This window comes from Nothoprocta perdicaria, unplaced genomic scaffold (assembly GCF_003342845.1).
Source record: "Nothoprocta perdicaria isolate Ctin4 unplaced genomic scaffold, notPer1 scaffold_44, whole genome shotgun sequence".
NCBI lineage: Eukaryota > Metazoa > Chordata > Aves > Tinamiformes > Tinamidae > Nothoprocta > Nothoprocta perdicaria.
This window is the reverse complement of record NW_020455688.1, coordinates 2,437,340-2,449,751: the sequence shown is the minus strand read 5'-3', so window position 1 is coordinate 2,449,751 and position 12,412 is coordinate 2,437,340. Positions and strand designations below refer to the sequence as shown.

The window sequence follows — 12,412 nt, the reverse complement described above, 5'->3', positions numbered from 1 at the left end:
TGGTACTTACCATGGTTTATCCCGTGATACTTTTGAAGGAAAGACTGTGTGCTGTTTGCTACTGGAGGTAAGTAGATTGTCTTTGGGCGTTTTGAATGGCTTTGAGTTGCTGCTGACAGGGTTATGGCCGCTGATACAGGATTTCGGTTTCATTTGTACTAGGGATGTCCTGGAATTGCAGGCTGGAGAAGCTGGAGAAGGGGAAGGTTTACACATTGAACCGTGTCTTCGTTCTGCAACAGAAGAGGAGTTGCATTAGAGCACTTCATAGGCCAGAAGSAGGGGGAAAATAAAAAAAAATGAAGTCAGAGAAGGGAAAATTGTGCCTCTATATTCTAGTCACAATCATTTCATTGCTGCAGAGAAAACTAATTGATAACCACTGTGAAAGGGAGCCTGCCTAAAGATTAAACCAAAGCAACTCGGCGAAGTGCTCTCAAGAATATAAAAATAGTGTAATAGATGCTAAGCAGCCCTGCAAATCTCCCAGGAAATTTCAGCGAGACGTCTCAAGGCACTTTGCAGGCAGCACAGGAGCCCCAGGACACGCGCGAGGAGGGTGTCTCGGCTCCCGCATGGAGCAGGGAAACGGGAGGCTGCCTCGCGTTCCCAGGTGACTTGGGGAAAATCTCTGCGACAGACACGAGGCTGCTGGTTTGGGGAAGAAATCATAGTGCCCACAGTTTGCTTTGTGACTCTCTTGCTTTAAGTTCAATGGAATGCCATAAAGAAAAAAATACAGGAGATGGAGAAGTAGCTAAAGGGAAAAAAATCCCCTCTAATGAGACAACCTCCAAGCTATTAACGGAGCYGAGCTCTATCTCCAACTCCAGTCAGGGGAAAACTCATTTCTGTCGCAGAGGGCTGGTGGCGAGTGGAGTAGAGCAGCAGGTTTATGGCCAGGGACCACCAACCACCGTGCCTGGGGACAGGACCACGACCTTGGAAGCACCGCGCAGAGCAAAACCCTGCTGAGGACCGACTGCGAGCTAGACCTGATCTAAAAAAATCAGGGCTCCTTTATCATTTTTACGGCTAAAAGGTCTATCCCTGACACGATCCCTGAAGTGAACATGCTGATTTAGGGCCACATTTGGTCATTCTTTTTGTCACCGAAGCCAAACTCCTCGCGGGGAGGCCAGGCCGGGCGCTGGGGCGCAGGCCCCTCAGCGCCAGCTCGAGCAGGGCAAGGATAACTCAGATTCTTCTTTTCCCCACAAATAATCAAAACAGGACAATTTGTGTGGCATTTTCACAAGTACTAACTTGCCTCCAGCAGAAAGATTCATTCATAATTCATTTGCAGCAGGCAAATACCTCAACAACAACGAAAAATGCTTAGAAATGTATAAATATTTCAAATTGTTTTTAGTGCAGTTCCAACGACTAAGTACAAAAATTTTCTGTTCAGAACTAGGTGCTACCGTATCCTCCGATTCTGCACTTTAATTAAAAATGCTGGAGTCTCCTCAATTCTTCTCCATGTCTGAAGAACAAAACCTTCTTAGGTTCCCTAAAGAGGAACAAGTAGCTCCCCCAGCAAAACCACTGCCAACTGCCACTGCCACTTCTCACCCTGCCTCACACCTCCGCACGCAGCCTCGGCCCCAAAACCTCCTTCCCAAGGCTTTCATTTCTACTTCTTTCACTTTGAAGAGCTGGCAAGAAACACTTCAGATTGGCACCTGCTTTGGAAATGCAAGAGTTTCGAGTTTTTTTTCCTTTTTTTTTTTTTTTTTTTTAAATGTTTTCTAATTTGGTATAATATTTTATTAAGTAATAGCTACCAATATAAGATTTACCAGCCTTTTCAGTAACTACTTAATTTCAGCTACCTTAATAAAAATACTAATATCTTATGTAAAATGTTACTATTGATTTCTTGAGGGCTGATGAAACRGACGGGCTACAGAACGAGCAAAACGAGGCTGGATAGAAGGTGAAATTTTGGAAAAATCCTGTTTCTGAGCTCCGGTCAGGATTGGTTACTCAAACCTCACTGTGGCTACGGGTTTCCTCAATTTGCTGCTTCCCAGTATACTACACGTGCGGCATCTTCCCACAGGAATATGGGGAAGGAAGTGAAACCCACTATTCTAYTATTAAAATTAGTACCCTGAGAAGACATTTAAGGTACTGGCCATCTCACATTGTATCTTAAAGTCATCAGAAGTATCACATACCCCAGCAGTTTTTTYTTTAAGACATAGTTTCTTTACACTCATTTTTTATTCAATCTAATATTCCATTTTTTCTCCCCATTGCAACTTTTCCAATCTATTAATTTCCAAGAACAAAACCATGAATTAACATCGTAYTAACATTAAAATACATAACATCAATTAGTAGAAGAGGCACAGTCGTAATGCTGCAACATAATGAAGTGCATCCTATCATTTTAGACAGACACGCAGAAGACAGGGGAGGGAAAGATGAGCAGCTCACTTATTTCATCAGCAGGGTGTCAGAGCAGTCCTCATTCTCCTAATGCACCCACAACTGTATTTTGGACAAACTCTGATACTCATGTGGGAATTACCTGCTTTAGGCAGCTTCTCTTGAAATTTCCCAAAAGTAAAGTGGAAATTAAGAGCCCTGCGAAGTGCCTAGAGGAATTGGGGCTTTCTACATGGGAAGTCTTACAGAGAAGATGCTGAGAACAAATCGTGAAGAACTGACTATCGATGGATTCCTTTCCAGGAACCGATACATTGGCTCTCATTTTCCTCTTAGTGCACGTGTGGTGGTTAATCCAGCCGTAGGCATCGTGAAACAACTTCCAAAAGGGAAATAACGGGAGTGCTTTCTCTAGCATAAATTGTCAGAAATCAGTGGCTCAACCTGCCTGGCTGCACCTCGCGAATGAAACCAAGGTTCCTGGTCACACTCTAGGACACAGCTTTTCTTCAAAAACTTCTACTAAGATGCTTAGGGGTGTTTTACCTATATGCAAGGAATTATACTCACAATATACACAGAAGGGCTATGCAAAAGCAGGTAAGAAACATTAGAAACATTAACATGTGACTAAATGGCACTTGCACATCAAATAGCTAAAAATAAACATTCACATACTGACACTTTAAGAATATAAATACCCATCTGTGTAAAACTCTCTGCATGTCTCGGCGGTGCATGGGCAGGCAAACTAGGCCTAACAGGGCAAGTGAATTCATACACACTAAGTGTGCATATGGCTGCTCCTGTTTATATTAAGGAATGGCACATTCACTGCACACAAGTGGGCCTAAAATAAAATGTAACTTTTTGTCCCTAAAAAGTACTGAAAAAAATCTTGCAAAACTACTGGTGTGATGATTGTCACTTACAAAACAGGAACCTAAATACTACAACCATCTGATTTCTGCAGAACCCTGCAAGTGTGTGTACGAGTTTAAAATAGGAAAGGAAGCTTTACCAATTCRCTTACATACTTCCAAAAGGATGTTTACACTCTGCATGAAGAGCCACATATAGGCCTTAAAAAAAAAAAAATTAAAAATCCAGCCAACTAACTGCTGTCAAAGCCACAAGCAGCGAGAACACAAAGTTACAACCCTGTTTACGGCCTTAATCCTTCTGCACCTCTCAGCAGTCTCGGAGCAGCCGCTGACAAGCAACATGTGACTGCTGGTGTCGAACAGTTAATGCAATAATGACATTAATCTCTGAGAACAAAGTTTAACACTCTCCCTGAATTACTCGCATTTTCCTGAAGAACCAATTTCAGATYGATATTTGTTATTTTTTCTCCCAGGTGCCGGGATTATAAAAAGGTCACGGCACTTCTGTCGGCGCAGCGCGACACAGTCCCCTAAGCCACGTTACAAACTGTGCACTGGTAACTTGCAAATGATCTTAACAGTATTCCAGGAGATTCTCCATGTCCTATGGAAACATGGATGCGATCCAACTTTCCCGGCCAAATCTGAATTGTTTGCTAGATGCGAAGTCCKTATGTTGGCTGAGACTGAACAGTCCCCGGATCTCCCGAGCTCCTCAAGCCTGCCCTTGTACTTCCTTCCTCGTCCTCCTCCCGCTCCCTGCACAGTGCAATCCTCTACCTTTCCCCAAAATTTCTGCCGTGGCTGCCAAGGTCCTCTAGGTCTCCTCGAGTCCTTGACTCCACTGGATCCTCCTTGACGGGTCACCAGGGAATACTAGCAGCTGTTTTGCAGGAAACGCCACATCTCCTTCTAATCACAAGCAAAAAAAGCAGTGCAATAAAAAARCAACACAAGCTCTGGTTCCATCAATACAGTGTGTGGGAAAAGGGGGCTAAAATATATTCTGAAGTAGCAAGTTTTTTCTCTCCTACGTGCTTTTGTCTTGACTCTTTCTCAYGCAAGATCAAGCGCCTCCTTAGCTCACCTTAAAAGACAGTGACTGAACATGAAACACGCTGCGAGTAAAATATGCCAACCTCATGTTTCCAGGTGGGTTGCAGTAGTTTTGTTCCCCAGAAAGATCTTTTTTATGATATTAAAACTGCAGTTTTCTCTAATTTGGMCTACAACTAAATGCAGTCCTTAGCCCATATCATCCAGATCCCTCTTTACCCAGCACGCTCTAACCAAAACTGGTCAAACCAAATGAACATTTTTTTTCCCCACAGTCGGTACCTTCTCCATCGGGGAGATGTAAAAGCTTGCAAAAGGGAGGAAAAAAAAAAGACCTTTTTTTTCAGATACCTTGAGGCTAGAGTAAAACATGCCTTTGCTCCTGCAGAATATGTGTGCAGGTAGCTCAGAGAGGCAAAACCCGCTGTCAGCACCAGTCATTCYGAAAGGCAACGCGTGCTCCCGCTTCCTGCGCACAAAGGGCCTAAAGCAAAAATTGATTCTGTGCCGATCCCTGAGCCACTCGGTGCCCCCGTATTAAGGCTGAGAGCTTAGGAGCACGTTTGGTGCAAGCAAACAAAGCTCAATTGCTAAAACCAGGCACGGAAGTTATTTGCYGCTAGCAAACAGTTACAGTATGAAAAGCCTCAACTCGACGCTGACGTTCGTCACAGCAGGTTAGTTTATAGCCTTTTTACTGGCGATAATGTAAACTGGGGGTTCACCAGCCTGTCCCCAGCACAATATTAACAGTTTGCTGTTTGCAATTCTAGGTATTTAGGCACACGTTGATGAGAGAGGTGTCTCATCCTCGACGTGATCCCGCTGCACGGGACCTCCCCCGGGCCTTTCGCCGGGCCCTCGGCTGGACCAAGTTGAGCAATGTATACTCACAATTTCAGTAAATAGTGAGGGCAGCTCTCCGCCTTGTCCTATCCCAGTTCAAAGTTTGAAACGGCGCCTGGCGTTAATCCTGCTAAAAACCAAAACAGCAGCAAGCGAGCAAGCCGCATGCCCAGAAAGCTGCAGTCAGCGGGCAGAAAACCCAACAACTGAACGCTGGCAGAAATGTGTCATCCTGCAGTAACTGGCAGCTGGTTCATAACAAGAGTTCACAAACACCTTGTAAGCACTTTCATTTTGCAGCCACAAGCTTAAAAAAAAAACCCAACACAACCCAGCGCGTGAGGCGAAGCAAAAATAAACTTGGACTCGCTTCCAACGAACGACGGGATAACGCCGCGAGCCCGAGGGGTAACTTTACCAGCTCGTTTGGCAAAACGCTATTCCCAGCCCAGCTGAGAAAGTTTGGAAGCGATATCCGCAAGCTGTTCCGCCCTCGCGCTGCGCAGGAAACGGCGCCGTCGCTTTCATTTTGATACTTCTTGTAAGCCGAGCGAGGGACGAAGGTGCCGCGAGGAGCAGGAGCAGGAGCAGGAGCAGGCGGTGCAGCCCCGTGCGCGGCCGCCGCGTTACGGCTCCAGTGACATAACTGGGAAACGACCGAGCGCTGAGGCGGGCGGCTCCATTTCGCAGCGCCTCCACCGCAGGGCCCGGCGCCGTTATGCAAGACGCGCCGCGCGCCCACGAGAAGTGCAAAGGGAGCCACTTACGGCACGCGGAGCGGGGCTGCCAGGCTGCGGCGGGGCTGCGGCGGCCGCCAACGTGCGCCCTGGGCCCTTCCCGCTGCTGCCGCCGCGGATGCCGTCAGCGCCGCGACGCGCCGGGCGCCCGGATGACCCGCCGGCCGCGGCCGCCGCCGGCCGCGCTCCGCCACGGGCCCTGCCCGCACCGCGGGCCCCCGAACGGCCGCTTGGGCTTTCGTGACTGTCCAAACAACTCGAGAGGCTGCAAAAGTGAAGCGCAAAATCACAGGCGACAGAAATAGCAAGTATATTTTTATGGGGAGCTACTTTCATCTTTTTTTCCCCCTTTTCTTTTGTTTTCCACTTTTCCTTTTTTTCCCCCTTTTCTTTTTTCCCCCCCTTTTTTCTCTTTCTTTTTTCCCTTTTCTTTTTCCCCCCCCTTTTTTTCCTCCTTTTCTTTTTTTCCCTCCTTTTCTTTTTTCCCCCCTTTTCTTTTTCCTTTCCTGAACCAGTAAACAAATAGGGTGTTTGTGTCTAACCCAAGAAGACAAACCTGTTGTATCCCTGAAAGATCTTGTATTTATGGAATAATATTAATTTTTTTTTTTTTTTGCTGACACGATTATATCAGAGACAGCAGAAAATAGTGCTTAGAATATCATTAAGTTAGCCTGAAGTGCAAAAATCCTTTTAAGAACGGCCAATTTCTGCAAAAAGCCACAAATGCAGCATTTCCCAGAAGTTGTGTTCCCCTTCCAAAAAACGTGTCACCCCCATCAAACACAGGAATAAATAAATAAGCAAAGGATGGATCACACAGAAGTCCACGACACAAAAACGCTGCCAATAACGGGGTTTATTAAGCTGTACACAGAACAGTGCTGCCGATCCCTGCTGCTGCTGGTGCAAGTGCTCTGCGCTCCGGACGGAGCCCCAACACACCAGGGCGCCCGCGGGACACACTCAAGGCCCAAAAGGGAAGGGGAGAGCGGCCGCCTCAGACTCCATCCGCCCCGTCCAGAGACCTGGATTTAATTCTACTACTGAGGCCTACTGCTTCAGCTAGAAATGGGGCCACTCATAATGATTTAAGGGATCAACTTAAGAGAAGCGTGAGGTTTGTGTGGGAATGTAGCCCATCTTACATGGACAGTTGTGTGCGTGAGAGCAGTAGCTACTGCTGGACACGCTGCCACAAAACAGACACTATTTCTGACGCACCTCAGCTCCTCAGCTCAGTGAGAGCAGCAGGTTCTGAGCAAGCCACAAACACCTGGCAAACGAATCAGCACTGACCACCACCGAGGAACCGTCCCCCGTTTCTGTCTCAGGTGAAGGAAACGCGTTCTCGGCRCTAGGCCGCGCAGCGTAAGGGAGGCCACGAGGCAGCGGTGCTCGTGCTGGAGCAGAGGCTGCTGGGGGGACCAGGATGGGTGGCGAGGAGCCTTTCATCAGGCTACTTGCTGGATTAAAAAAAACAAAAGACAATTTTATCCCACGCAGAAATAGAATGAGGAACAGCACTCCTAAGCAAACAAATTTTAAAGCAGCTCATTTACAGACTCCTCCAAGAGTCTGACTTGAATATTTTACTCCACAGACACTGCTGCAAATGGAAGAAAATTTGTTTTCTCCCCCCTTATCCTCAGTATTTYGTCACAGACCTGTTTCCTCGGCACTAGATGCTTGTCTAGACATGCGCCACAGGAGGTCTCCGGGAACTTGCGTGCAGGAAACATCTTTCCATGGTTATCAAATGTGTGACGTGACACGTGTCACTTGGCTTTGTATGAGACTCCTTGTCAGYTGGAGCACAGTTTAAACATATTAGGATGACTCGTTCCTATCGGGGCTTTGGCTTTTGCAAAGGCTGGAACCTGGCTTTTCCATGCTAGCTGTGTGTCACCTCAGAGGGAAAGGAGGAAAGCACAACAGGCTGCCAGTGGCTGAGAACTGCTGCAGCTCAGTCAAGAGMTGATGACAAGGGGAGTAGGCTTGCAGCCAACAAGAGGAGGAGACAACAACTTTAAGACACAGATGTCAAAGTGCACAGAGGTTATTTACAGAGTCAACGCCCAATTATTTGTCCTCAGATTATCTGTCCCAGAGAAGCAGCTCCAGCCAGGYTCATTAGCTCAGGTGCAAACATTGCTATACATCCAGGGATGACTTGGGTCTGGAAATAATACAGAGACTTTCCTCTGCTGTAACACCAAAGCCCTTCCAGATACAAGCTGAGGATGCTTGGGATGTCTCTGTACAGCATTTCCATACAGAGCATGAGGAGCCTGACCTAGATGTCCTCCTTAAAGACCCCTTTGATCAGCTTAGATGGAAGGGTCGGGGGCATCCCTGCCCCGCTGCGTCCCGGCCAGGTCCTCCTGGAGTCAGATGGAGCTGGAGCTCTGTGAGGGCCTCCTCACACAGCGAGCGAGCTGCGAGATCACTTCATATCCCAATATGCAGCTAAACCATTTAAATCACTCTAAGGAAGTGGAAACTTAACAACGGCTTTTCTGGTTGTAAGAAAAACAAAGCAAGAGATGATACTGAGCCAGACTGAAGCTCTTTTCCTGACCACAACACGAAGAGCATAATTAACACTGAAATGAGAATGCAGGCAGGGAAGGAAATGGAAAAACAAAAAAATGAAAAACATTTCCTACCTGCCAATTGCTTCCTCTGAATCAGACTATCTGGTTCATTCTGTGAGGCTGAGTCCTTTCTCCATCTGTCAGGAGACAGCAAACTCCAGAAGAGACTTTACACTCTTTAGACCCTTCTGGAAGTTGTCCCTCCTCATCAAATTGATGCTGCTAARGCTGAAAGAAATCCTACTATTCAGACATAACAAGACAGATTTCTAAATTGGAGGAGTTTGACTTTTTTTCTTTTCCCCCCAGCTATGGGAGTAACTTGACCAAAGAGGCAGGGAAAGGACAACACACAGGACACTAGCATGGAAAATCTCAGCTATAACCAGCTGACTCCAGCTTGATTACAGAGGAGGAACTCAACTCTGTACTTGGCAAATGCATCACAGAGCAGGGTGTCTTCTCAAGCTTAGTGCTGAGCCTGCCAATTGGTAGCTAGACAGTTAGGCACATTCAACCAGCAAGGCCTGGCAAGGGGACCAAAAGCAACTGTGCCTAAGCTGTCMCTGCTGGGGGTCACCTGCTCCACCTAAGGACTGGGCAATGAAGATTTCTCTGCGCTGGAGACCACACACAACGTGTAGCACAGAGCCAGGTGAGCACTCTCAAACGACGACAAGAAGCAAAGAGTTATGGAGGACAGGACAAGGAAGAGAGAAAGGCTCATCCGCCCCAGCAGAACATCACTGTGATGCTCAGACACCTGCAGAGACGAACGCTACAACCTCTTTATCCCTTCTTTCCTTCTCCCTAAATCTTTTCCTTCTCCTCTTGAATTTCCAAGGTCGGAAAAACAAGTAATTCGTGGTTTAAAAGCAAAAATTCACCACCATATTATTTACCAGCAAATTCTGGCAGTTTTAGTTGTTTCTATTTCTCCTTGGACTTCAGGTTGCCTAGTGGGTGGTGGTGGTAAAAAGTTACAAGAAGTTCATTCTTCTTTGCCTTTTTACCGTAGGCCAGGAAATAGAGTCTCATTATTTGAGACTAATATATATCGGATAACACAACATTCAGACAATAAAAATGCCAATCATCTTCTGCTGTACAATATTTACAGGTCTCGTGTATGGTATTTTTCTTGGAATGCCTACTAATCATGAGAGTATCACAAGTACTAGAAGTGAAAGTCAATCACTAACAAACAACTGGGAACAAAAGACTCTGTTAAACTTCTGCAATTCATAGGAACAGAAAGTTTGAAACCTCTCGTTTACTGTAACGAGGGCCCATGGTCTTCTCCCACCTGGCCAAACCCCAACCATCAGAGAACGACCAGGGGTGCAAAACCCGAGAACTGAAGCGCCAGATCCCTGCCCTGCTGAAAGCTCCAGTTGTTGCAAGGTTTGAGGAAACGGACACCGGGTATTTCTTCCTCAGGCTGCCACAGCAAATTTCTGTCTGCAACTTGTGAGTTGCGTGCTTGACTGATACACAGACAAACTGCACTTAAATAAACCTCCTCCTCCACGGCTGACCCCAGACCATTACCCTGACAGTAACATAATTAGCACTGGGCTATGGGACACTTTTAGAGAGCTTCAGAGGTGGCACTTTTAATAAAGGACACGGTGGATTTTGTGACCTGAATGCCAGAAAGTGAAGAGGGGAGGCTGGAACTGGGTCTCTCACATCATACCCGTATCAAACAGAAATGCAGTGTCTGCTTCTTCTCTGCTCCTCTTTCAAAACGGTCCACGTTCATCTTCGGTTCCACCTTTACCTTAACACATGGCTGCATCCCTGGGTAGCAATAAGCTGTTGGCAAATTATATATATGAGAGAACCCTGAACCTTTGAGCAACTGCTCCCTAGAATAGGTTGTGCCACCTGGAACTACAGCCCTTATTGTCTCTGCAGAGGGGCACTCTSACGGACTCTGTGTACTGAAATAGTTTTATTGAACCCATTTTAATAAGTAATCCAGGTTCATACTTCATCAGGGACCTCTACCTATTAAGTCATTTTATGCCAATTCGCAAGTCACAAAGTTTTTTTCCCCTCCCCTTTTTCCTGGTTACTGTTATTAAACACTGCGATGATGTGGGCCACTTTTGTAGGACTTGTTTTCACATACATAACTAGCTGTCCTAATCTATCATGCAGCCAATCTTAAACCCATTAAACATATTCTAAGATGGCTTTGTATTTTAATTAAAAGAGTAGCACCCATCAGATATCTCAGAATATTTCCAGCTTTACAGAAATCAGAGCTCACTTAAGAGTCCCAGGCTCCCATGAACTCAGAGCGGTATCACCTTCCACCAGCTGACACTGGTTTCAGGTAGACACACACTCCTATCTCCCTCTTGCTACTTGAATCCTCTATTCAAGGTCTCTAGTGACACTTTGATTGGAGAGTTATAACCAATWAAAGATGATGTGATGGAGATGCCAAACATCTCCTCCTACTGAGCTGCTTGGCACCGGTAAGGGCAGGCTGGGGGGTAAAACCCCCAGATCTTCAAAACCTACCTGGATGCCGCCCTGTGCCCCGTGCTCTGCGTGTCCCTGCTGGAGCAGGAAGGTTGGACTAGATGAGCTCTAGGGGTCCCTTCCAACCTCAAGCACTCTGTGATTCTGTRAAACAGCARTGCTGACACTAAACCTGATCCTAACAGCCCTCCATGCTGGCAGGTGATCCCCCTTCCTTGAATCCCAAACTGAAGGAAATTAGATATATTTAGAGAATAACCCAGTATCATTAAAGTTTTTTTTTTTTTTTTAAGTTTAAACAATTAGAATTATACCCTAACTTTCAAGAGTAAGTGCTAAGTGATTCCCCTGCTCTTTTCAATAATCGCTGTGGAATTTATATAAAAGAGATTCAAAAGAAATTGACAGCTTCATGWCTACTAATTCAGGAGTCAGCAGCTTCCTAGTACAGAAGCACACTGTGTTTGAACTGCTTTGGTACCACTGTAATGCTGTCATTAATAAAAATAAGTAAATAAATAAATAAAAAAAGAAARCCCTCCATGCGTTACACCTTTTAAAATGCCATAGCTCTTGCTATTTTTTGTACATCAAATTATCACATGTGCCAAACAAACCACATAGAAATGTATACTATGCAAAAGCAAGTCTAGTTTAAGCTTAGTACAAGCTTCTAGATCTTGCTTCTGTCTTTCTTCAAGCTTTCTGAGGAGGGAGTAATATGGATTATAAGTGGTCTGTCTATCAGCAAGTTATGATATGTCTCTACAGAGAAATTTGCATAGGTTTGTGCTGGCAAAATTGGAAAAAAAAATAAATGGCAGAATGTTTTAGATTCCAAGATTCTAGGCAATCCAAACTAGAATATTTGCACAACAGTGTGCTGATATGGTTAGAAAAATCAGTACAGATAATCCCGGGGTCAAAGTTCTGGTTATGCCCCAAGTTTCAATTGTGGCACTTCCTGATCCGAGTCCAACCTAATCTTGCTTAAATCTCCGCTGTCCCTCATTATTTGTACTCTGAGCAGCTGTTTTTCACTTTTGCTTCCCTGTTTCATGTGTCTGTTTCCGATTTCCTCCCCCCCATCCCTCCGAGCCCCACGAGGCACCGGGASGGAGCTCCAAAGGGCCCTTCGACTCTCCAGAGTGGGAGGATTTCAGCTCTGATTAGAGGTTGAAGGAGGTGAATTCTGCCGGAGCCAAGACCCATGGAGCCGGACGGCCCTCGSGGAGCGGCCGCCTCTCCCCACAGGGACACGCGCCGGGGACCGGGCACCCTGCGGCGGGCGCCCCGGCCCGTCCCGCTGCCTGGGGGCCTCCCCCGCGCTCGGAGCCGCTGCAAAGCGCCCTCGCGGGCTCCCCGCTGGCCGGGGCCGGGCGCGGAGGCTGCGCAG

The 12,412-nt window shown here is 46.4% G+C and overlaps 1 protein-coding gene across 2 annotated transcripts in view; it reads right to left on the bottom strand.

Annotated features, from left to right (window-relative positions):
- The window catches only part of ATXN7L1 (ataxin 7 like 1), a 97,536-nt gene that overhangs the window by 28,768 nt on the left and 56,356 nt on the right, over positions 1-12,412 (bottom strand). Inside the window, exons 1-2 of one of the 2 annotated variants that reach the window (XM_026046404.1) lie at positions 5,605-5,655; positions 11-233 (exon numbers count right to left, since the gene is read on the bottom strand). In XM_026046404.1, coding sequence (XP_025902189.1) covers positions 11-216 — 206 coding nt within the window. In that variant the 5' untranslated portion in view covers positions 217-233; positions 5,605-5,655. Of the gene's footprint in view, positions 1-10; positions 234-5,604; positions 5,656-12,412 lie in introns of those variants that run through there. The other variant, XM_026046403.1, reaches the window with a different exon arrangement.